Source organism: Trachinotus anak, unplaced genomic scaffold (genome assembly GCF_046630095.1).
Source record: "Trachinotus anak isolate AG129_WGS33_773 ecotype Australia unplaced genomic scaffold, CSIRO_AGI_Tana_v1 ptg000018l, whole genome shotgun sequence".
Taxonomy (NCBI): domain Eukaryota; kingdom Metazoa; phylum Chordata; class Actinopteri; order Carangiformes; family Carangidae; genus Trachinotus; species Trachinotus anak.
The window spans coordinates 15,160,279-15,182,628 of NW_027273869.1; the positions used below are offsets into that span (position 1 = coordinate 15,160,279).

General features: G+C 42.8%; 1 protein-coding gene and 1 long non-coding RNA gene across 14 annotated transcripts in view; one reads left to right on the forward strand and one right to left on the reverse strand.

Moving 5' to 3' along the window:
* magi2a (membrane associated guanylate kinase, WW and PDZ domain containing 2a) overlaps positions 1–22,350 on the reverse strand; it is a 216,082-nt gene that overhangs the window by 68,374 nt on the left and 125,358 nt on the right. For all 13 annotated transcript variants that reach the window (XM_071502617.1, XM_071502619.1, XM_071502618.1 and 10 more), the window contains exons 3-6: positions 11,665–11,784; positions 6,515–6,730; positions 3,268–3,478; positions 210–289 (exon numbers count right to left, since the gene is read on the reverse strand). In XM_071502617.1, coding sequence (XP_071358718.1) covers positions 210–289; positions 3,268–3,478; positions 6,515–6,730; positions 11,665–11,784 — 627 coding nt within the window. The remainder of the gene's footprint in view (positions 1–209; positions 290–3,267; positions 3,479–6,514; positions 6,731–11,664; positions 11,785–22,350) is intronic.
* Positions 298–5,010, forward strand: LOC139635369 (uncharacterized). Its single transcript, XR_011694187.1, has 3 exons — positions 298–1,361; positions 1,602–2,877; positions 4,382–5,010. It is a non-coding gene; the product is annotated as an uncharacterized lncRNA (long non-coding RNA).

Consider the following 22,350-nt stretch of genomic DNA (forward strand, 5'->3'; position numbering starts at 1 on the left):
ACAATTTAAAAAAAAAATCACTAAATGCTCTTTCAGTGACGTGAAGTCTGGGATGAAATCGTCTCTCTATGCTTCTCCTTAGATCAACAGGCAAGCCCTGTATCTTAATAAATAATAAATGCTGTTGGCAACTTAGGTAATTAAAACGAGTGAACGTGAGAAGCAGAAAAAGTGGAGGAGAAAACAGAAGATAGAGACGCAGCACTCACCATCCTCTTTGCATTCCTCCGGCGGCTTTGCCTTCTTGGCTAGCCTCGGGTCCAGCCACGATGTTGTCTTGGTGTTGTGGCTGTGAAGAGACGACAGAGAAGAGAGAGAGCGAGAGTGAGAGGGAGTGTGATAGAAGGCGAGAGCGAGGAGACTTGGCAGAAAGAGAGAAGGAGGTTGGTGGATTCTTAATTCAGCTGGGCAATGATTTCAGAGGAGGAAAGATGAGGCTCCCTTGTGCTTCTGCCTCTAAAAAGGTGCAGGGGGGGGGGAAAGCGCTTTTGGTTAACAAAATGGCAATCAATACTTTTAATTTGCTTACTGTCTCTCATTAGCAGGCAGGGGAGGAGGGGAGGACAAGTGACAGAAAAGGATAGAGGAGAGGGAGTGGGGTGGGGAGGGAGGGGAGGAGGGTGAGGGAGTGATGGAGGGGAACAGCTGTGGGCTTGGCAGATTGATCCACAGCCTCAGACACAGAGCTGGATCTAGATCAGATATGATGATGTGCCAGAGAAACTCGATGCATCTCCACAGCTCGTCTGAAGCTCTGGAGCCACAATGGCCTCCCTTCATGATGGAGGCGAGAGGGGAGGTGTGCAGAGCGCCTACAGTAAAAGAGGGCGCTGCGAGGAGGTCTCCTCATGTCTTCATTCGTTTCAATACTTTCAACCTCTTTGTTTTCCCCGAAGGAAATTTTTTTGTCTGCAACTTGACATCAGACGCAGACAGTGCAGAAGATGCAGGGATGATGGACGCCAACAACAACAGTCTGTGGTCAAAAACAGCTGCATTCATCCATTTGTTGGCCACTTGGGGCAGAAGAACATTGACACATTATCACCTTATTAAGTTGTTGAGTTGCTTTTTTAGTCATCCTGCAGATACAAAACAAAACCATCATCTCACTGTCACGTGATTAATGTAGATGCATTAGGATTGTGTGATTTCCATGAATATTTTAAAATAATTTCAAGGCAGTCCGTCGAATTGTTGTTGAGACACTTCAGCCTGGACAGAAATGTTCAACCGTCCATCGTTGCCTTTCCTGGAGCTAAAAACAGACGACTGAGCAGAAGATAGTGAGAGCAGACGCAGATAAAAGTGAGAGATTAAGGTGCCCGCCAAACACTGAGCCAAATAAAGTGCAGTTCAAGGTAAGGTAAATTCTCTTCGGCTCTGCTTTTGAGTCTTTCCATCAACCCTCATTCTGTTTTCCTCTCTTCCTCCTGTGCCTTTCACTCTTCTCTCCTGTCCTCTGCTGCCTTCTGTTACTATTTATAGTACGAAAATCTACTACTTCTCCCTCTTTCATGCCCTCCCTCTCACCTTCTCTTTTTTCAGTCTTTACTATTTTTAATCACTATCACTCTGCCTTCTTCTCTTCCTCTCCTCAGCTGCCTCACTACAAGGGCTGCAGGTAAACGAACTGATCCCGTATGGAGGCCAATCAAAGGCAAGCGTCCTCCTGGCAACCGCTATCACTTTGGCACGGCATCACTTACACCTAGAAAAAAAAACAACAAAAAAAACACTTGAAGCTGCAAATTCAGTGGGCTAACTGCATTAGCTGTGTACTGCGCTTGATGGATGGGGGAGCATGAGGTTTCTCTGTTTGGGGGAGGAGACATATGGTGATTCGTCTGCAGTGGAGGGAATTAAAAGTCTGCCTCTGTGGCTAATAGACATGAAGAGGCAACATGTGCCTGGCTGCGTGACAGCACCACCTCATTCCTTAGTCTGGTGTTGCTGTGCAGCTTCTGGCAGCTGATGATGCGTTCGAGCGCGCCGGGGTTCACTGGATGCTGTGGAGAAATTTCACCTAATGACTGAAATGATTAAATGATGCAATAAAAAAAACTTTTGTAATAGAAAATAATTTCCTCTCATGAGTTGATGGTATTGAACACATGCATGCACATTCGATTCCCTCCACAACACTAGAAAAACACACACAGCAACTCCATCACTCTGATGTAATGAAGACTCACCTCTGTGGTTTTACTGCAGCTGTAAAAAGCTAACAGCTCCAATGAATTAAACTTAGAGCTTGTATAACAGAGCTCTGTGCAGCCAGGTATTTCTCTAAACCTCATTAAACCACCGAGCATCAATTATGGTCCCTGTGTGAGTTAGTGTATGTACAGAGGGGAATTCACAGAAGTACATTTCGATATAACGCAGCCCTAACGTGGCCACTCAGGCGCTCGATACAGAAGTTACTGTAGGAATGATGAAAACACAACCGTCTGGATGATAAGCAACCGTCTTAGAGTCAAGATGTACAGTGACAGTCACAGAGTTAGACGTCTTCTATTAAAGTCAATAAAAATGTGACAATCTGCAGAGAGAGATACGAGCTGTAAGATTTAAGATCCACAATCCTTTAAGTTATTTTAATTAGAAATGTTTTTATTGTTTGTTTTATGCTTTAATTTCAGACAAGACTGAGACAGTACAGTAAGTGAATTTCAGTAACAACTGAATGATCTGCGTCCATACCATCACACCTGAAAACGTATACATGCATGACCATCCAGATACACAGGGTGTGCACCAGCCGGTGTAAACAGGAAGCAGACTGTCTGCTCTGCAATTGATTAGCTGCAGAAAATACTACGAATGAGGAGCAGCAAAGACAGATGCACAACAGCTGCTAGCAAAGACAACAAGGTCAGTAAATCTTGTGATTTGTTTTTCATGTTGCTTTCACCACTGGTAGTTGAGGCTCATGAGAGCCAATGAGAGAGCGACTGTGGCTGTCCACGTCATTGATTCTAAAGGTCTCCTTTTCTGCTTGTCCAGATTATAACACAAGTTTTCAAACTAAAACAGGTCTAGCAGCATTTTCCAAAAGTCTCCGTTTAGGTGCTTAAAAACAGAGAAATGTGGACAGCAGGCGAAAACTTGGCAGAAGTTCAAAACTAAACTTAAACTAAAACTAAAATGTAGTAGCGTGGATGACACCTTTAAAATCTGTAGTCAACCAAATCTGTATTTCAACATTCATTTTGGTGAATTCATGTGAGAGACACAAATGTCTGAACGTGAACGAACACTTACTCTATGAAGTAGACCTCTCCTTTCTCTGTGTAAGCCATCTCCCAGTTGTCTGGCAGGGGCCCTAGCTCGTCGTTCTCCTCCGGTTTGGGTACTGTGGTCTTTGGGGACTGTCCGTCATCTTTGTGCGCTTCAGCGGTAGCCTCTGCTGGGTTGTTCTGCGGGGCGATGTCCCCCGAAGCGTCTGTGCTCTTGTCCTCATGCTCGCTCGACTCTGAGGTGACAAGAGGGTAAGAAGAGTCAGGCACGACATTAGCGCTCAGGGAGGTGAGGGGGGCGAGGAGAGTCAAAGACAGGGGAGGTGAAGCGAGGAAAAAGAGACGCAGGAGGCTGGGGGAAGAGATTGATTGAGACCCAGGCTAGGGGTGGAGGCAGGCAAAAAAAAAAGGAAAGTGATTAGAAAAAGGTGAGGGCGAGCAGTGAGTCAGGAAAAAGAGGAGCGAGGTGAAGGGAAGAAAGGGAATGATTGAGGTTAACGAGACAGAAAGACGAATAAAGCAGAGGAAACATTAGAGACTGAAGCAGGCTGTGATGCCCCAGTTTGACTTGTGGCAGTGTGTAAATGTGTTAAAGAGTGAGAAAAATGGTGTGTATGGAAGACAAGAGAAAGAAATCGCAAGTGTGTGCACTTCCCAGAGGAGAGAGCCGGTGGAGGGAAGTGGAGAGGGGACAAATGAGAGCAGGGGATTGAGAGATAATCTATGGGAGGGAAAGAGCTAGGCAGCTATCTGCTTAGATCACAGAGCCTGCTGTGCTCTATTGATTCCCCTTCAGCTCTCCTGGTCAGCCCACACTCTGCCTGTCTGCACAGACAAAACTCCCCCTGAGCTGAGGGCAGCAGCCCACTTTAACATCCAACATGGTTTACTGGGCAGAGCCTGGACCTATCGAGTGTCTCAACGCCGCCCGATCAACATCAGTCCAAAATGTTTCCCGTCTCTGTATTTTCATCAGTCATCTGCGTCATTAAGAGAAGACGTGGATCTCAAATATACGCCGGGATGGTTCCTGGATACTTTAAACTCCCGACCATAGTGTAACATCCCTAGATAAATTCCCATTAGTTCTTCTAAAAATAAAGTTCAGTGATTTGCAGTGATTGTGTCTTTGCCTTTAGGACCATGAGGACTTGTGAATAAGGTACCTGAGGGGGTCTGATTGGGCTCCTGGAGACCTCCAGCTCAAAAACATACTTAACCTTGTTTTATCACCTTGATACGTCATGACTTTTTCCACTTGTATGAAAATCACTGCTGCTTGAGGACTCCAATTGTTAAAAAAAAAAATTGTTTAATAAAATGGATTTTCACATGCTCTTTATCTGTGATTGGTGTTTTACTTTTACGAACCACCTGCCTCCCAAATCCCAAATAAGTCTGTTAAAATTTACATTAGTGGTGTTTTATAACAGTTTGTTCTTTGACGTCTAACAAGGAGTTAAACCTTTGTGTAGCGTCAGCTTCATCAAATGTTCTTGATTTGACTGTGCCACAAGTCTTAATTTGTGGCACAGTGAAGCCTTAATACTTTTTTACCATTTTTTTTACATATTTGGTTTTAATACAGTCATAAAGATAGGAAATGAATTTAAATAAAAAAATACTGATTTTGTAATTATTATTACTATTTTTCACACACAGCAGTGGGCTCCCAAACAATGCGGAGGTAATCCTGATGTCAAAAGAACACAAAAGTTAAATAACCCACAAAAATGTTATTAACTGGGCTTCATGTAATTTATTTTTCTTGTGCCTTTTAAATACTTTTATTTAATTACTTTAATTACTTAGTATGTTCCACTTATTCTTATCTGATTTCCTAGAATTAAATTAATTATTACTTTTATCCTGTAAAAACACTTTGTAAACATTGTGAAACATGTTGTATAACGTACACAATGGTTCATTACTGTTATATAATCATCTAAAGCTGACATTTTATTTTTACATTTAAAACATAGCTTACTTTTTCATTTCTTGCATTTACCGTAGAAATGTGTCTTTTTTTTCTTTCCTCCTATCCTGTAAAGCAATTAAAGATGTTAAGAAAACATCATTTTTCTATAGGAAGCAATCTGTCATCTGAAGAGTTTTTGTATTTCTCTCTCAAATTAAGAATCCTACCTTGTTTGAGCTCCTGGTGATAGGAAAACCAAAACCTCATCCTCTTACCAGACCTTCTTTCTCAAAGCAGCACAGTTCCTTAAAGGTTGTACAAATGTCCAAAAAACAGTCAACAGTGTATGAAGGTAACTGCAGGCACTAACTGGGATCAGTAAGTGAAGTTTTCGTGCTGTTGAGTCTGGAGCTGTGCTGTGAGAAACTCGCCTATCCTGAGGCCATAAAACCAGCTTAGAAAGTCACAGGACTCAAGCATGGTTTTGGATTTGGAATCACAAAAATCAAACTCATAATGCCTCTTTTATGATGGTCCTTTCATGTGACCATGGGATGCCTTCAAAAGGGTTTGTGTGTGTGTAAGCATGTGTATGAGTATTTGAATATATGTGCATATTTGAAATTGTTGTGTTGCATGTTCAGATGTTTCTTAGTTTCTTAGCTGCTGAAGGCAAAAATAGAGAAACATCTTTGTGCACTAGTTCATGAATAAGAACAGTCTTAAGAGGTTTGGCCTTGTTTCCTGCTATGTTAGCTGTCACTTCTGCCTGTTTTCAGGATTTAGAGAAAACATTAAGCTGGTTTGGACAGGGCTGATTCTCAGTGAGAGAAAACACTTAAAAAATGTCTTTGTTGATCTTTGAGAGCCTGCAGGCTCCTGTTGTTGTTGTCTTGTGTGTGTGTGTGTGTATGCCCTGAGGCTATCTGGGCTGACACACTGCTTAGTAATGATACCTAATAAATTATATCAAATTCTACAGAGCAACAGCACTAATACTTAATAAACACCAGTTTGGACTGCAGAGAAAACCTCCGACTGTGAGAGTGAATATAATTGACAGTGTACATATCAGGTCATTCATTTTGTATAAAAAAATATCGATGTAACCAATTAAAAGTGATTATCTGCCATAAAATAATTTTCCATGATATCCACGTAAAAGCAATCTGTTATTGTCTCTGTTGCTAAGCAACCATCCTTGAAGAGACTGTTGCTATGACTTAAACAAAACCATCATCTGCTGCAGATCAGCCTGACCCCGACGGTGACCTCAAACCCAGCTCTCACAACGAGGCTTCCAGCTCAAGCGACCTCTGCCATTGTGTCTGTGGAGGTTGTTGTCGGGGCTGACCTGGTGTGACAGCAACGCCGTTGCCGTTGACGACGGGTCTCTCCTCCTCCTCCTCCTCAGGGGGCTCGATGCTGGCTTTCTCCATGTTGCTGACCGACTTGTTACGTTTCCTCTTGCCCTCAGAGCTGGGTCTGGCGCCCGGCAGCAGCTGGTCCGTTACATTTAGCTGCAGAGCGCTGGGCTCGGCCGGAGGCTTCGGGGTGCCGTAAAAGTTATCTGGAGCAGAGAGGAGGAAGAGATGGGACACCATTGTTTTTATACGCCATGAATACTTATACCTTGTACTTTAAGCTGTGCTAGCGGCATGGCTGTAGGCATGATGATGCTGGTCTGTCAGCCCACCGGTGTGGCCCAGGCTTGAATATCTAAAAAACTATTGGAAGAATTTTATGCAGAAATTCATGGTCCCCAGAGGACTGAATCTTGATGATTATGTTGATCCCCTGACTTTTTCTTAAGGGGCACAAAGAGGTGCAGATTTTTGGTTTCAAATGAAGTATTGACAACTACTTGGCCATTAATGGGGTGGATTTCCATGAAATTTGCAACAGATATTAAAGGTCCCAACCTTAATCCTTTTGTTGATCTTTTGTCATCACCATTAGACCATTTAATTATTATTTTGTTCATGACAAATACCAACAAAACTAATGACATTCTTATTATCCTGAGCTGTAGTTTGTATCACTAAACTAAGATGGTGAACATGGTAAACATTAAACTTGCTTAATATTAGCACGTTAGCATACTGCTGTTAGCCTTTAACTCAAAGCAGCCCTGTGGCTGAGTACAACCTCCAGCCAGCACAATCAGTATATAAAGATTTCTGAATAAAATCTACACTTCTGTTAAAGTTTAATAAAGGAAAACACAGCGATAAAGATAAACTCAATGCTCATAATGCTAATGTAGGATGAGAGATGTGGGAACAGTGAGTTTAAAGACACCAGTGCAGCCTCCACTGGGAGGATGAGGTCTCCTGTGCACCTGACATCCTGCTCCTTGTCGAAACCAGCTGATCCGTGAACGCACAAGCTATGGTCTTAACATCGCATCGTGTCTCACAATATTACGAGTTATAAGAGCAACACACAAAAACAGTTTCACAAGCACACACCTCATCCTGAACCAATCTCACTCGCTTTTTTGGGGGGATATTGTTGTTGCTAAACTCGTCCATCTTTTTATCTGCACATCAGTCACTTATCAGACCGTGCCCGGATTTCCCTGGCACACTGCACGACTGTGCATTTCTGCATGGCTCGGACTGAATAATCACCATATCTCTCTCTAAGTTTCAGTCTCTGGTCAGAGCCAACTACCCACCTCTGGGAAGTGCAGTTTTTCACTTGGCTCTGACTCAGCACCCCTTCTCTGGTTTTCTATGTTGATCACATATTTTCACTGTCTTTCAGTTTGTCTGCCGGCAGCAGCCAAGTCCCTCCGTCAGCCTCCATCAGTCACTGTGAAAACCTCATAACTTCTTGTTTAAGGGATTAGAATTTTTTATTTTTATTTTAAGGGTCACTGGCAAGATTTTCTTTCAGGGACTTATCTGGTCCAAAGGTAGAAAATGATTAAAAATTTAAATGTGTGCAATAAGTGTTGGACTTTTTAAATGTCATTTTTCACAACAAAAAAAAAAATCTATTCACATCTCTTGCATTGCAGTGGCATCAGAAATCTCAGCAGTGGATACCTCAAAACTGGACCAAATAAAACTGATTCTGGACCCTGTCAGACCTGGTGTTAGCATCTGTCTCAGGTGATCTGATCACATGCTCTAAGATCAGGAGTAACCGCAGCCAAGTTGCTACGTTCTTTTAATAGTGCGAACTAGGAGTGGGCTAAAACCTTATTTCATTGTACACAGACCCGTCTGTTGGATTAGCTATTAGCTAACAACAGTGCATAGGTATGTGAGATCTGATCACAAGTTTTCACTCCAGACTCATGTTGAGATGCACTTGAGTGCCGGGTGTGAACTGACGTACTTGAGCTGACCACTTGTGATCAGATCACTGAGGACGTATGTTCATGCCAGGTCTGGAAGGGCCTAGATCTGCGTGGGATTAAGTGGCAGTTTGTGATTTAGGGGTGAACCAATCCTTCAAATTGAAAGGTTACATGACTTGTAACAAAAAATCTTCAAAGCCAAGTGAAATAACTGCAAAAGGGTTCGGGTTGTTGTCAAGTTGAACATTGGACTGTTATTTTTAACTTCTGAAATCTGACATTTCGGAGAAGCTTTTCATGTAACAACAGCAAACTCAGGAGTGAGTTGTCAAATCATGTTGGTCCTATGTCTGAGAGATTTTTTCTTAAAAAAGATCAGACACCAATCGCCTCGGAGGCTTTTTTAAACCCGAGCTTGAGAGACAGATGAAGATCTTTGTGGTTGCAGCCATGGCACAGATATGGACATCGGCCACAGGTCTGGAGCGGTTCACATAAGGTTTGCTGTTAGATTATCTTATAGCTCCTCAGCTCCACTCCAGTGTCCCCGGCTGAACGAACACACATTAGAAGACGACGTGGGTGAAAAGCCACAGAGATTATTTTAATGCACCAGGCTCCAGCATTAGAGACAAACTCCTGCACTGGAACAAGAGGAATGGCCAAAGAGATTTAAAAAAAAAACCTAAGTTGGTGTCTTCTTCCTCCACGTTGTGGAGACCTATTGAAAAATCATGTTCACATTCTGGGCAACATGAGGGCTGCGATGAAAAATGGAGGAGAGTAGCTGTAAAAAGATTAGGCGGACTGTCGGGATTAGAACCCCCCCCCCGAACCACAGACACAAATCCTGGAGCCTTAACGAGCTGGAGATTCGCCTCTGAGAAGAAAGCACGCTCCTCGTGTGAACTTAAATAACCTGCAGCATCACACAAACCTGAACTTTGAAGTTTGACTAAGTGGTGGAACTGCTGTCGCATCAGACGGCCGCACTGATCTCAGACTAGAATCTCGCCTACATGCTGATACCATCGTCTCAAGGAAGAGAAATGAAAGCCTCAATTAACCAATTCCCTGAACTAATTCCTGGACAAGACAAGACTTTCAAAATCCACGTCAGAGCATGTTTTGTTTGCTGGTTTTACAGAGGTTCAGGATGTGAAAGTCCTTTACATTTTCCTGCATAGACAATAAGAACCTGACCCACATTTGAAGCTGATACTGACAATAAGGAAAATTACAGTATATTTCAAAGCAGAGTCAACACTGCTCCCCATTGTGCATAGGAACAAAAAACAACAAAACATCCAATCACCAAGCTTCACACTGTGTTGCTTTCTGCAGGCAAAGATGTTGCTTTGTAAAGGTTTGATGATTAGTAACATATGAATTTAACTATGGTGCTGTGTTTGGTTCTGTTTTGTTCTGACTTTCTAATTTTCTATTGCAATGGCAGCTGAAGTTTTAGTCTCAAACTCCTGACCCAGAGGGCAGGTCCGGCCCATGTGATAATTTCATGTGCCCTCCCTCCCCCCAGAGGAAAATTTTCTTTTCTTTCTCTTACAGAAATAAGTCAGCTCTTATTTGGAGATTACTGAATTCTGACCTGTTTCTCCTAAACCCCCTTTAGGAGAAATAAGGAGCAGAAGAACAGATCAAGATCTAAGAAATCGATTCTGTCCAGTCTGAGAACAACAGGAGAAACACACAAGTTTTCTTTGGGATCTTACTGTTGCCTTAAGAGCTGATTATTCCAGACAAGTAAAGATCAGAGCAGTGATAGAAAAAAAAGAGTCTCAAGTTGAACTTATGTTGTACTTGGGCTGAAATGCAACAAGGCTAATTCTGAGGAGTTGAGATTAACAAATACGTAAAAATGGTCAAAACCTTATATTGACGTTAAATTGAGCTCAGTTATGTCGAGGAGAAATAGGCTAGACAAAGAAGAGACCTTATTTTGGTGTTAAATTGAGCTTGCAAATAATGTTTTTATTTTTCCAAATTAAAATGTTCACAACTTGTCAACACAAACACTGTAACTAACAGCCAGTTGACCTGCAGCACTGACAGATTCAAGGGGGAGGAGAGTGATTAGTTTACCCTTCTCCATCTGCGGAGAAAGTCTACAGCTAAAAAAAAAAATCATAAACAGGCAGTTCTTCGCTTTATGAATCAATTAAGTCTTAAACTGTATTTCAGGCCTCTGCTAACAGTGAGAAGTGAGGAGTTCATTGTGACTTGTAGCAGGAACTGAACCTCTGCTGCTCTAACAGCTAGCTTATCCTCACTACAGCCTTCCATTTAAATTTCGCCACATCTCTTCTTCTTCCACATCTAATTGGCCATTAAATGATTAAAATATATAAAACGCTGAACGATGGCCGAGCGACCGAGCAGAAGAAACTCCGTCTCCCTCTCCCCCGAGGACAGCAGCTCCCATCGGCATCGGCGAAAGGATCTAACATTGCTTCTGGCAACCGACCGTTAAATTGGCCATCTGCAATTTTTCTTTTTTTTTTTCCCCCACCGACAGAGACCAGAGTCAGGTGGGAGAGGAGAAAGTTAGCAGTTAGCTGCTATGTATTATCTATATAACGACTGGGGTCTCCTGAGAGTTGGGGGGTGTCCGGGCAAAGCAGGAGCTGCAGTTTTAAAATCCAAGCCTCAGGCCTGTCTGACCACAGGAGAGAGAGGATAGAGAGAGTCTGTTTGTTTTGATTAGGCAGCTGAGCAGCCACTGCAGCTCACACTCGAGGGCCGAGAGCCAAGAGAGAGCCAGCATCAAGGTACTGCATGGATGTATATGTGTGTGTGTGTGCGTGTGTGTGTGTGTGTGTGTGTGTGTGTCTGTGTGTGTGCTGGCGTCTCTTCATTCAGAATTTACAGAAGATTCCTTTCACTGTCCTTCATGACTGATGACACTCTTGTCTCTGCAGAGCCAAAAGATGGATGGATGGCATACTTGTCTAAGTGTGTGTGTGTGTGTGTGTGTGTGTGCGTGTGTGTGTGTGTGTGTGTGTGGCGATGAGCTCCGTCTCAGCATTCATTCAAACTGCTGTCACTCACACAGAGAGAAAAAAAAGAAGGAGCTCCGTACCGACACTTGAATTCCATTAAAGAAATGTAGAAATATCACAAAGAGGGATGACCACAATCACACGCGTTGTTAAGCGTGACTTCAACTAAATCCTTACCTTCATACGTTCCACTCTCTAGCAGGGCTCCACTTTTCTCCAATTCCATAAACCGGTCAACGGTCACGAAATTATAATCCACCCCTGGGACCTCTCCTTCCTTGGGCTGCCTAGTTGTGCCTGCAGGAGATAAAGGAGAGGAGTTAAGATTCGTCAGAGCCACGGACGCCCACTCGCTGCTGAGTGAGAGGAGGCTCGGTAATCTCTGTCAGTGTTTTAGAGGAAGATCAGAACAAAACCAGAGCTGAAACGCACTGACCCTGACCGGCTCTGTTCATTAAGTGCCCTCTTTATTCTTTTTTGTCCTTTTCCTTCTTGCACAACTGAGGCTGAATACTTGAGCAGTGTGCTTTCTGTGTGTGGTGGAGGATGGGGGGTTTTTTGGGGGGGGTTATCATTTCAGGAGCTAAGTGATGCAATTTGGACACGAAGAGGAGAAATCAAGTCAATCTGCATGGAGCTGACAGCAGTGTGGAGGACTCCCTGACAGGAGCCAGCTGACTGCAACACAAAAAAATATATTTTTACCCTGTAACAGCAGCATTTTATGTCACTGACACGACAATCGTCTGTCCTCAGGTTGCTACAACAATGTGTTTATGATGTTAAACCGAGGTACAAATGACTTCCTAAACACTACCCCATCATCGTGTGCTAATTAGAGTTGTTAAAACTGATCCCGGCTGTGATAACACGCAGCCGCTCTGCCCCCGAGGTGCTGAATGGGTTTTCACATCTGAGCGAGGGTTGTTCACGCTAAAAAAGAGGAGCACGTAAAACGCACTTGTTAGACCCTCACCAAGGCATATAAAGCATCCATCTGTGCGTTTTAATGTTAGCAGGGGAACCCCTGTGCCAGTGATCACCTCTGGCAGGTGGCGCGGTGTGATTTGACTTTTTAAAGGCCAATCTGACATCAATCCTGCATCACTGCACACAAAATGCCTGTGAAAGTTTCTGTGTTGTGTAGTCGTGGGACAGAGAGAGCCGAGAGTAAGAGGTTTCAGATTATCACACTTCTAACTACACAAACAGAACTCGCCAGTGAAATGAGCTGATCTTAAGACGACCCACTGGGAGAAAACTGGAACACTTAAGAGCAGAGAGGATGAAATCATTCGTTTTCCTCGTTTTGCTTCAAAAATAAGTCCCTATAAGTGAGTCTGTCGATGATTGCTTTACTCTTCCTTTATACTTTTAAACCCACTTCCTGACAGGAAGTGAACGTACCATTTCACTTGCTTGAAGCAGCCAATGGTTAAGCCAGTTAATTGTCCAATGAAGGCTGGACAATTAACCGAAAAACCAACATTTAGAACCTCTCTCCAACTTAATCTCCTTAAAAAAGTACTACTTCATGTTCAGCCGCGTGCCTCCGCCCCGTCCAACTAACAAAGCTGGAGACACGAGCGTAAACACTGAGCCTCAGGTGACATCTACACTGATACATTAACGCATCATTGTTGCTACGTTACGCCTCGCGTCCACTCCTCTGGAGTTTTCAAGCCCCTAAAACAAAGACTTTTGGAAAAGCTGCAGGACCCGTTTTGGCTTGAAAACTGAAACTGGGTTGCGTTGCAGTCTGGACGGGCAGAAACTGAGACTTTTGGAAAGGATGACGCAGACACCCCCCTCGCCTCCTGATTGAATCGCATCAGTCGCGACTTGCAGACAGAGGTGAATGCAAGCTGGATATGGACCAAAGGTAAGAACACCAATTTGGAGCACAATCCCGTTGCTGAATACGAAGGGTGTATGGCTCAAAAAAAAGAGACTGAAATACCCGTGATATTGGTTTGACATCATATCACCCAGCCCTACCCATGACATCCTTTTCTGCATATGATCTCACAGATGCTCATCTGCATCTTAACTGAAGCGTGATTCCTCAGCATCAAATATCTGAAGGGGTTCATCCAGGTAGACCCATGTCTATAGAAATCTGAAACCACATCACTGGACCAGAAGACATTTATGTTCATCTGCTCAAGAAAAGTATTGTTTAGAACTTTTCAGATGAACAGCAACACGTCCTGAATCAAAACTCTCTGTCAGAGATTTGCAGTTTATCTGAAAACACAGTTCGTAAAGAGAAGAATCCTTTTCCAATCAACAGTTTTGAATAGTCGCCTGTGGGTTAAGGCACTGACCATGAACCGTAAAGTTTTCATTGAGCTGGACACCTTCATTGTTTGCCATTCCCCGTCTTTCTCTCCCCTTATTTCTCTTTTGTCGCTATCAAATAAAGGAATCAAATGATAATCGAAATTAATAAAAAAGAAAATGAAAAAAAAAATCCTTTTCATATAAATGAACTTTCTTTTTGGGTGAACAACAAATCATCTTTAATCACCACTCTAGTCCAAATATATATATAACTCCAGACAGCATCAAACAATGTCATGAATAGCAAATGAATCCAAATGAGGGTATTAAGCTGCTTGCCAAGACTTTCCAGTGTTGTCTTCTTAATGTGCTGATTAACTGGCCCTTAAATGGAGAAACTAAACCCACAAAAGGCCTCTCTGTTCAGCTCATCTGATGGGAACTGCAGCAGTTGCACTCTGCTTTTTGTTTACACACAATTCAGTCATTTTCTTTCTCCGGCAATCAAATTGTCAAACACGGCTATCACACGGAACAAAGTGTGTGCCGACCACCGTGCAGAACTTTTTACAGTCGACAACCTTCAGAGCTCAAACATCCAACTGCAACCTGCTGACGTGGGGGGGGGGGGGGGGGGGGGGGGGGGGGGGATTTGTAAGAGCTTCCAAAAAGCAAATGAGCAGCAGGGAACGCTGTTATTTGCTGGAAAGACTGTGAGAGCGGATGTGTCAGTGTGTGCGTTTTGTGTCGCGCCTCCACTGGAGAGTTTCTTGATTGTGTCTGTCTGCATGGGGGCTTGTGTACCCGTCAGATTAGCCTCCCTCACAGGCAGAGCGACTGACTGAACAGCACACACACACATGCACACACACACACGTTTTAAAGAGGACCTTTGATGTCGCAGAACTATATTTAGCAGCATCTTCTGGTGGTGGGGACTTCTCTCTGGTGACAATATCCAAAAGGAGGCAACCACAGTGCCTCTGGATTTTCACTCCTTTGTATGTGGGTCATGATCCTATAGAGCAAATCAGCCCGTCTCAAACTGCAGCGTTTTCTCTGAGGTTCAGGTGTGATGATGCTGGATATTTTTAGGGAGGTACATTATCATTATTTACAATGCCTTGATTACTGGAAATTGGGAAACCCATTAAGGTTAAATAGTGCGTCCATCATTCTGTCACAGCCTATGGGAGCCTGGATTCCCCTCAGGTGTGTTTCTGGATTTGGGCCAAAAATCATCTCTCGCTAAAGAAATCTAAAGGTCCCTGTTTAGTTTGTGAGACAGGAAAACGCTGAGGAATAAAGTAACAATGGTGGATCTCACTAGATAAACCACCTGGATCACATTCAGTATTTATTTATTTAAATTTTAGTTTACTTATTTATTTATTTAATCGGGACGACGCAATTTAACATTGCTTCAATACAAGAGCATGAGACTGAAGTGCTGTTTATAGCTGTTTTTACATGTACAGTGTAATTACAGTGTCAGTTTTCATTATCATAAAACTGTGACAGTAGAGTAAAATACGAAACTGAAATGCATTGATTGTGATGTGCAGTCTGAGAAGAGACGGAAAACAATAACAGCAAAAACAAAACAAAGAAAAGCACTGATGATATCGTACAGCGAAACAAAATAATACAAAACAATTAGCTGCAGCTCTGGTTTGCTTTTAGCCAGCGCTCCACCTTTATTAAGATGGATTTACAACTGTGTGTGGGGAAGATCTGGAGAAGCCATGGATGCTGGAGCTCAGTGACCCCCTCCTCAGAAAAGTAACCACACTCAGTCTAAAGCAGCTGCGTCCTGTATATAGAGACCACAGAGAGTGTGAGAACTGTTTCTCCCGCAAAGATTGTTGACAGCGAAGAAACTGTCAAGACAGTTGGAGAAAGGCTTAATAATCATCTCATTATCAATAACACTGGAAATAAACTGATGTAAACATTCAAGAATGCAAATGTGATTTCTTAGAGATATTTGGATCATGTAAGGATAGTTACTCCAAAAAAAAGGCATGTTAGCAATTTCAAGCTAATAAATTCCAAGTGCGTTCAAACTCTTAGTAAGATCAAACATCAACACATAACAGCATCAAATGCTCCAAATGTTACGGAAACGTTTTCAGTCCCTAAAATGGTTTTTATCCTATCAAATCCAATTTTTGTTACTATTTATAACAGATATTTTTCTGCTGTAGCCTCTATTATATGGACGTGTATTTACATTCATTAGTTACCTGTGTAAATAGCTGTCTGCATTGCCAGTGGCAAGGTCTGCTGTTTCTTACACTGGATTAAAATGACATGCGTTTGCACTCGGGACTCACAGGAAAGCACACATGCATGTTCTGGATGAAATTCAGACGACAAGAGCTGGTACACACACACACACACACACACACACACACACACACGCACTGCACTTGACTTGTACACATTGTCTTATATTCTGCACTAGGATTTCTGAAGAGGAAGCATATTTGTGTCAGTACAGGCATATGATTGCGGTGATTTATAAAAACGAAATCAAACTTGTCACGGCTGAACAACAAACAGAGCAGCAGCTCAAACTCTGTTTTCCTGCACCCGGTGATTGATGAAGGTGTCACTTTGACCTGAACACTGGGGCTTGAGGATGCACAAAAACACTGAAACATTAAATTGAATCCTGGGACTTTCTCACTTCTTGTGGAAGTTTCTCTGCTGTTTTTACTCCTGATGACAGTTTTAAAGTAAACTTAAAAGCCTGAAATACAAATATGCTTCTGTTATTTTTTTAAATAACTCTACTCTCTTATGATTATGTCAGCTACTCATGACTGCAGGGCAATACTCTTGTTTTTAGAGAGTATATAGACAAGGCCAATTTTCTCATCAACACCAAATATGTAAACACAATCACTTCAGGCTATACTGTATAATTAAAACATGATATGGCACAATGCATGACACACAGCTGAAGTGCTATCAACATGAAATCTGACACCGAACTCTGAATCAATTCCTGTGCTGGAGGCAGCTACAGCAGAACTGCCGCGCACTATTGAGCAGAAGTATAAATCTGCCTGTAGACTTTACTGCAGCCTCCAACAGTCTCCACAGACAACAGCGCAAAGCAAACACATCATGGCAGCGAATTGTGAGCCGATGAATAACGGGACATTTGTTCCTTATTGCATCTGTGTAAGAAGTATTTGTGGGTAAAGAAGACGGAGAAGCAGCACGAGGAGAGAAAAAAGGGGAGCACTGGTAATAGCTATTGAGACTGTGGTGGCGGCGGTGGGAGGGGAGCGTGGAGGGGCGAGGGATGTATGAGAAGAGGCAGCACGTGTAATGGATGAGAGAGCAGCTTAAGTTGTCGCGTGGGCTGAGGCTCTAGTGGCCCACAGCCTACTCCTCTCTTCTCCAGTAGGTCCTCGAGTCACGTTCAACTCCACAACCACAGGCCACAAGTCCAACTTCTCTTGTGAGGCCAAGCACCATCGCCGGCTGCTCCGGTCGCAGCTCACACGCCTGTAGTGGTTTCACGCTGGGACTAGTGCTCCTACAGATTACATTAACGCAGCTCTGAGCTATGCATATGTTAATAAAACTCACTTTATTAAATCCACGACCTCTGTGGTCTTCACATTTGCACGTGCGCAGAACAAACACTATAAACCTGTGATAAATGTCGGCAACACGGATACAAACAATTTGTGAAAAGCAGGAACCTTGGCCTCTTGAGAAAGAGACTCCACTGTGTATTCATGACAGGGAGACAGAGCGTGTGTAAAGACCCTGAGGGAATGATTATACCATAAGCATCCAAGCTAATCATTTCCATACAGTTACATAACACAGTGAAGTGAAACAACTGTTGTCCCTCATGTATTGGTTCCATGCTGAATGTAAACTGTAATAATGTCCTTTTACTAAATACAGACACAGAGGCAGAAAATAAAGGACATGATGGCGTGCTCAGTAAGGAGGGATATGATGTAAGTTCTCTTTCACAGGCTTGGAAGGAAAGTGTTTTATGTGGCATTTTAGGCAGAAAATGAATAACGTGAGAGAGGAGATGGGACAGAATGTGCCTCGTCTCTCTCAGGTCATCACGTCCCGTCCTGAGGTTTGGACAGACGTGATGCCATCGCCGCTTTCTCACAACGCGGAACAGCTGACTTTGCTCAAAACAGCACCTGATTTGAATACAAGTAGGCACCAAGAAATACTCATTAAAAAGAGGATTTTTTAACTGCATGGGTGTTAATTGCATCAGGATAAAGCCCCCCCACTGACTTCGGTGATTTCTTGACTTCTCCTCCAGCGCCACCGTGAGGTTCACGTTTGTGGTTTTCAGTGAAAAGTCTTGACAACTGCCTTTAAAATTTGCTTCACATATTCAGGACCAATTTGACCTGCTGCTGGTTCCTCTACCACGATGAGTTCAAGATTTTACTTTGTCCAGTTCTTTGGTTTACGACCTGCAAAACTAACAATGTTCCTATCAGGCTAAGTAAACGTCAGCATGCTAACACGGCAAACTAAGATGGCGAACATGGTAAACAAAACGCTGGCCGAACATCCCCTTGTTAGGATTGTCACTTGTTGAGCTTGTTCAAGTGCTGGTGTTGGTGCTGTGCTCAGCTCTGAACAGTTGTGAGATGCTTTGGCTGTTGCCTTTCATGTGTGACCGACAGGTTCATTAATTAGTTCGTGCCAAAGAAAAATCATACTTTTATAGCAACGTGGGTTTTTAGCAAGAAATCCTGGTAAACTGGTTTCACTGAGTTAGCGTTTAGCAGAGCTCAGTTTTCCCTGATGTTCTGACAACTTATGTTTACTTATTTTAATAAAACAACAAGAGCATCACACATATTTTACTATTATTGCTGTAGCTTGGGGTGGGCATAAACACTAAGCAGCTTGTTGGCATCATTAAATTAATGCGGCCATCTTCTTCCCTCAGGTTTAAAGTACACACTCACACACAGTAAAATACAGGCCTTGTTAGCCGTTCATTGAGAGCTCGTCCTGAATGAATTGTTGTGTTCTGTTTTCTGTGGCGTATGAGAAAATATGTAGTGCAGTTAGCAGCCACAGTGAGGTGACAGACTGCAGGAAAGGACAAGAGTCTGTTCATCTATCTGCTGCACCATCTTTGCTGAAGTCTCGACTCTTCTGATTCCATCCTCCGGCTTCTTTCTTTTCATCTTCTACTCCAGACAAATTTCAAACGCACTGAGAAACAGCAATTTAATTCGGCTCCTCAGCTGCAGCCTCTTCTACACAACCTCAGTGGTGTTGGAAGTTTGAAAATCCTTCTCTAACTCATACGCTTGGATTTATGTTAGACTTCTGACAGAAGCTGCTCAGGTTCAGGTGCATCAGACCTGGTCATGTTTTAAAGTCATGCAGCTTTAATAGAATATTATAGCCAGGGTGAGCAGGGGTTGGTGGTCAGAGACAGGATCAGCTAGCTCATAGCCGCCAGCAGTGTACACCATCCCTTTTTGTGTTGTTATAACAGCCCAGTGCGGTGGACAATAGCCCAGGCCGGACGTACAGGGCAGGACTTGCCCTTTTCACCCTAAACCCTCTGTTATGACTGGCCAAGACAGTGTCAGCACGGCCTATTGTAGCCACCCTAATCTCACCATTAGCCAATTAGGAAGTGACGGGCAGCTGTAATGCCCTTGCATTAAAGGGATGGATTAGTTTCCCATTCACCGCCTGCCTGCCGCCTGCGGGCAAGTGGACTGATGGAGGACAGAGAACCGCCGCAGCGCGCCCACCCACCCACCCAGAGCTGCTTTCGCTGCACTTTGCCGTCACAGACAGCAAGTGTGGCGATGTGCTTATTCACTGTTTTCACTGATGATCTAGAGCAGGGTCTTAATCAGCTGTGATTACATATCATTTAAGCGGTAATAAAGTCTATTGAGCAGGGAGTGCAGAGGAGGCTGCTGGTGGAGAAAGTTAATATTGTTGCTTTGTAATTAAATCATATTGACTGGGAATGTTTGGCATCCCTGGCAAAGCACAGATACAAAACCTCACCCTTGGTTCTTGACCAACGATCAGTCATTTTTTTTGCTCTCTCCCTCACTTAATGAGATTTCAGGTTCACTCGAGTTCAGTCAAGTTCAGCGAGAATGACTCTGTTGCTCTCCTGCTTATTGACAGCCAGTAATGTGGGATAGATTGGAGAAAGCCAGGCACTGAACCGCACTCCCCTGCCTGTTGGCCCTCTGTCGCCCTCCCCTGAATTCCATTAATAGCTCTGCCCTCCAGGAGGTGCTGGGTGGACCGCCTGTAACACAGCCAGAGATATTGATGACTGCATCCTCCTCCCATAGGGGAGAGGAGCGAGTGGAGAGGGCTGATAAAGAGATAAAGAGGTGGTAAAAAGGGGAATGCATAGGGAGAATTATGAAGGAGGCCGGTATTTTAAAAGGGATTAATCTCCTGGCCTATTCACTTTCCCTGCGAAGGACAAAAACACATGAATACACCTCAGACCAAATACTAACCGTAATGTTCTCACTCTGGTCCTACAACTTTCACACCACAACATTCACAGAGTGCCTTTTAAATACTTAATTTTAATGGGCAATAAAGAAACAAACAAGCAGAAATAAAGCGGAGATTACAAGAGAACTACTTTCTTCATTCATGCTTCCTCTGAGTAAAGGGTTGCTAGAGTTTTATTCTCCGCAAAGCATTTTGCATGGTATTCCCTTTGCAACTGTATCCTGTTGCTTCTCAAGTCACATTGCAGACACTTACAGCTATGTGTCCTACCAAAAGCACTCTCAATAGGGATTTTCTAAACTTGAATTAATGTTGCTCACATATCCAGAAGAGTATTCGCCCCTGAATTGTAAGTAAAGATTGATTAAATGCCGCAAATGCAGTTTCAAAACTGCAAATATGCAAACACTTTGAAAAATCACAGCAACACTGTTGCTTCAAGCTTGTGTAAGAAGATCAAGAGGGGCTGCTCGAAATCTAATTTATTCAAACACACATGTCAGTGTGGAGCCGGAGCGGGAGCCTCAAAATCCTGCCAACCTACATCGAGTAGGGAGAGGTTGTAGCATCTGATAATGTAATACCCTGTTGAAATGTGATAAGACTTCCCTGTAAATGGGCTGAAAATGTATTAATGCAGTTAAATCATGTGACGGATTAATAAGCCAGGCAGCAAGTTCAACTTCATAAGGAGTGAATGTATAATATTTTCACAAGATTATATTTTCAGTATCAACAGTTCCAGAACTTGCATGAATAAGTAAATGTAATATAATTTGAGCATCTAAATTATTTGTCAAACTATAGGGTAAAAGAAAAGTTAATATAATATAATATAATCTCATTAAAGGCACCCTATGAGAGTTTTTACATTCAGTGTAACCATAGACAAACCACATTGTCTATATGGTTTATGTTCCACAAACATACTGAAAACAGCTTCCTTCCTCCTAAAACATTTCCAAAGCTGAAATTTAGTGTTATTTACATCTGTTTGCTCCATCACAGTCTATTATTTCACTGCCCTCCTTGCTCTTAGCACACACTGCTAACACCAAATGAGTACATGTTCAAAAAGACATCAACCCATTGTGCTTCCGCTGGTCAACCTCTTCACAGGCTACATTTAAAGAGCAAATCACTGTATAATCAGTGCATACAGAGAACTGAAGCTTCTATTCATGTGAAAATGGTTCAAGAGGTGAAGCTGTGCAAAATGAAAGAGTGATTTTTTTTGATTTCTACTATTTTGTATGTCACTTCTCAAACATGTTTAACATGAGAGTTAAGACATATGAATGTGATATCATCCAATCACACACATGAGCTTAGGAGGCTGTCAATGGGCAGAGAATTCATCAGCAACTATTATTATAATCGATTAACGGTTGAAGTCTGTTTCCAAGCAAGAATGCTCAATATTTGCTAATTCAAAGTTCTCAGTTTTTGTTGCCTTCATTTGTCATGTGAAATAGTAAATTCAATATGTTGGAGTTTTGGACAAACTAACAGCTACAGCTTCAGGAAATTATGATGGGCATTTTTCCACTATTTTCTAAACAGACAATCGAGAAAATATCAGCACATTACTCATCTGAAAATAATCTTCGGTTGGAGCCCTGCCTCTGATGCAGCTGATGAGGCAGAGGGATACAAAAACACCTTATCCTCTAGTTAATGGTCAATAGTGACACCTTCGTCTTAATCTGCTGATGCTGTGTGAATATCAAGTTCCTCAGCTCGGTGCAGATGTTACTCTGGAGCCCACGCGCAGCAGGCAAACATTTAAACGAGTGATAAACTACCACAGAGCCAATGACAGTGACGGATCGGCTTGTCATTGCAAAGAGCTCTCTCGATATTGATTAAGTGCTGCATCAAACACATTTGGGACAGGACATGGTTGTGAATCCTAAAAGTTGGCAGCAACAAGTCAGCCTGACGTTCAGGATGGAACTCATTTGCAAGCAATTGTAGGACTATCCCACATATGTGATACAGCCAAGATAAATATACACAGTGTAAAAAAAAAAACCAAAAAAAACCTACCCCTAC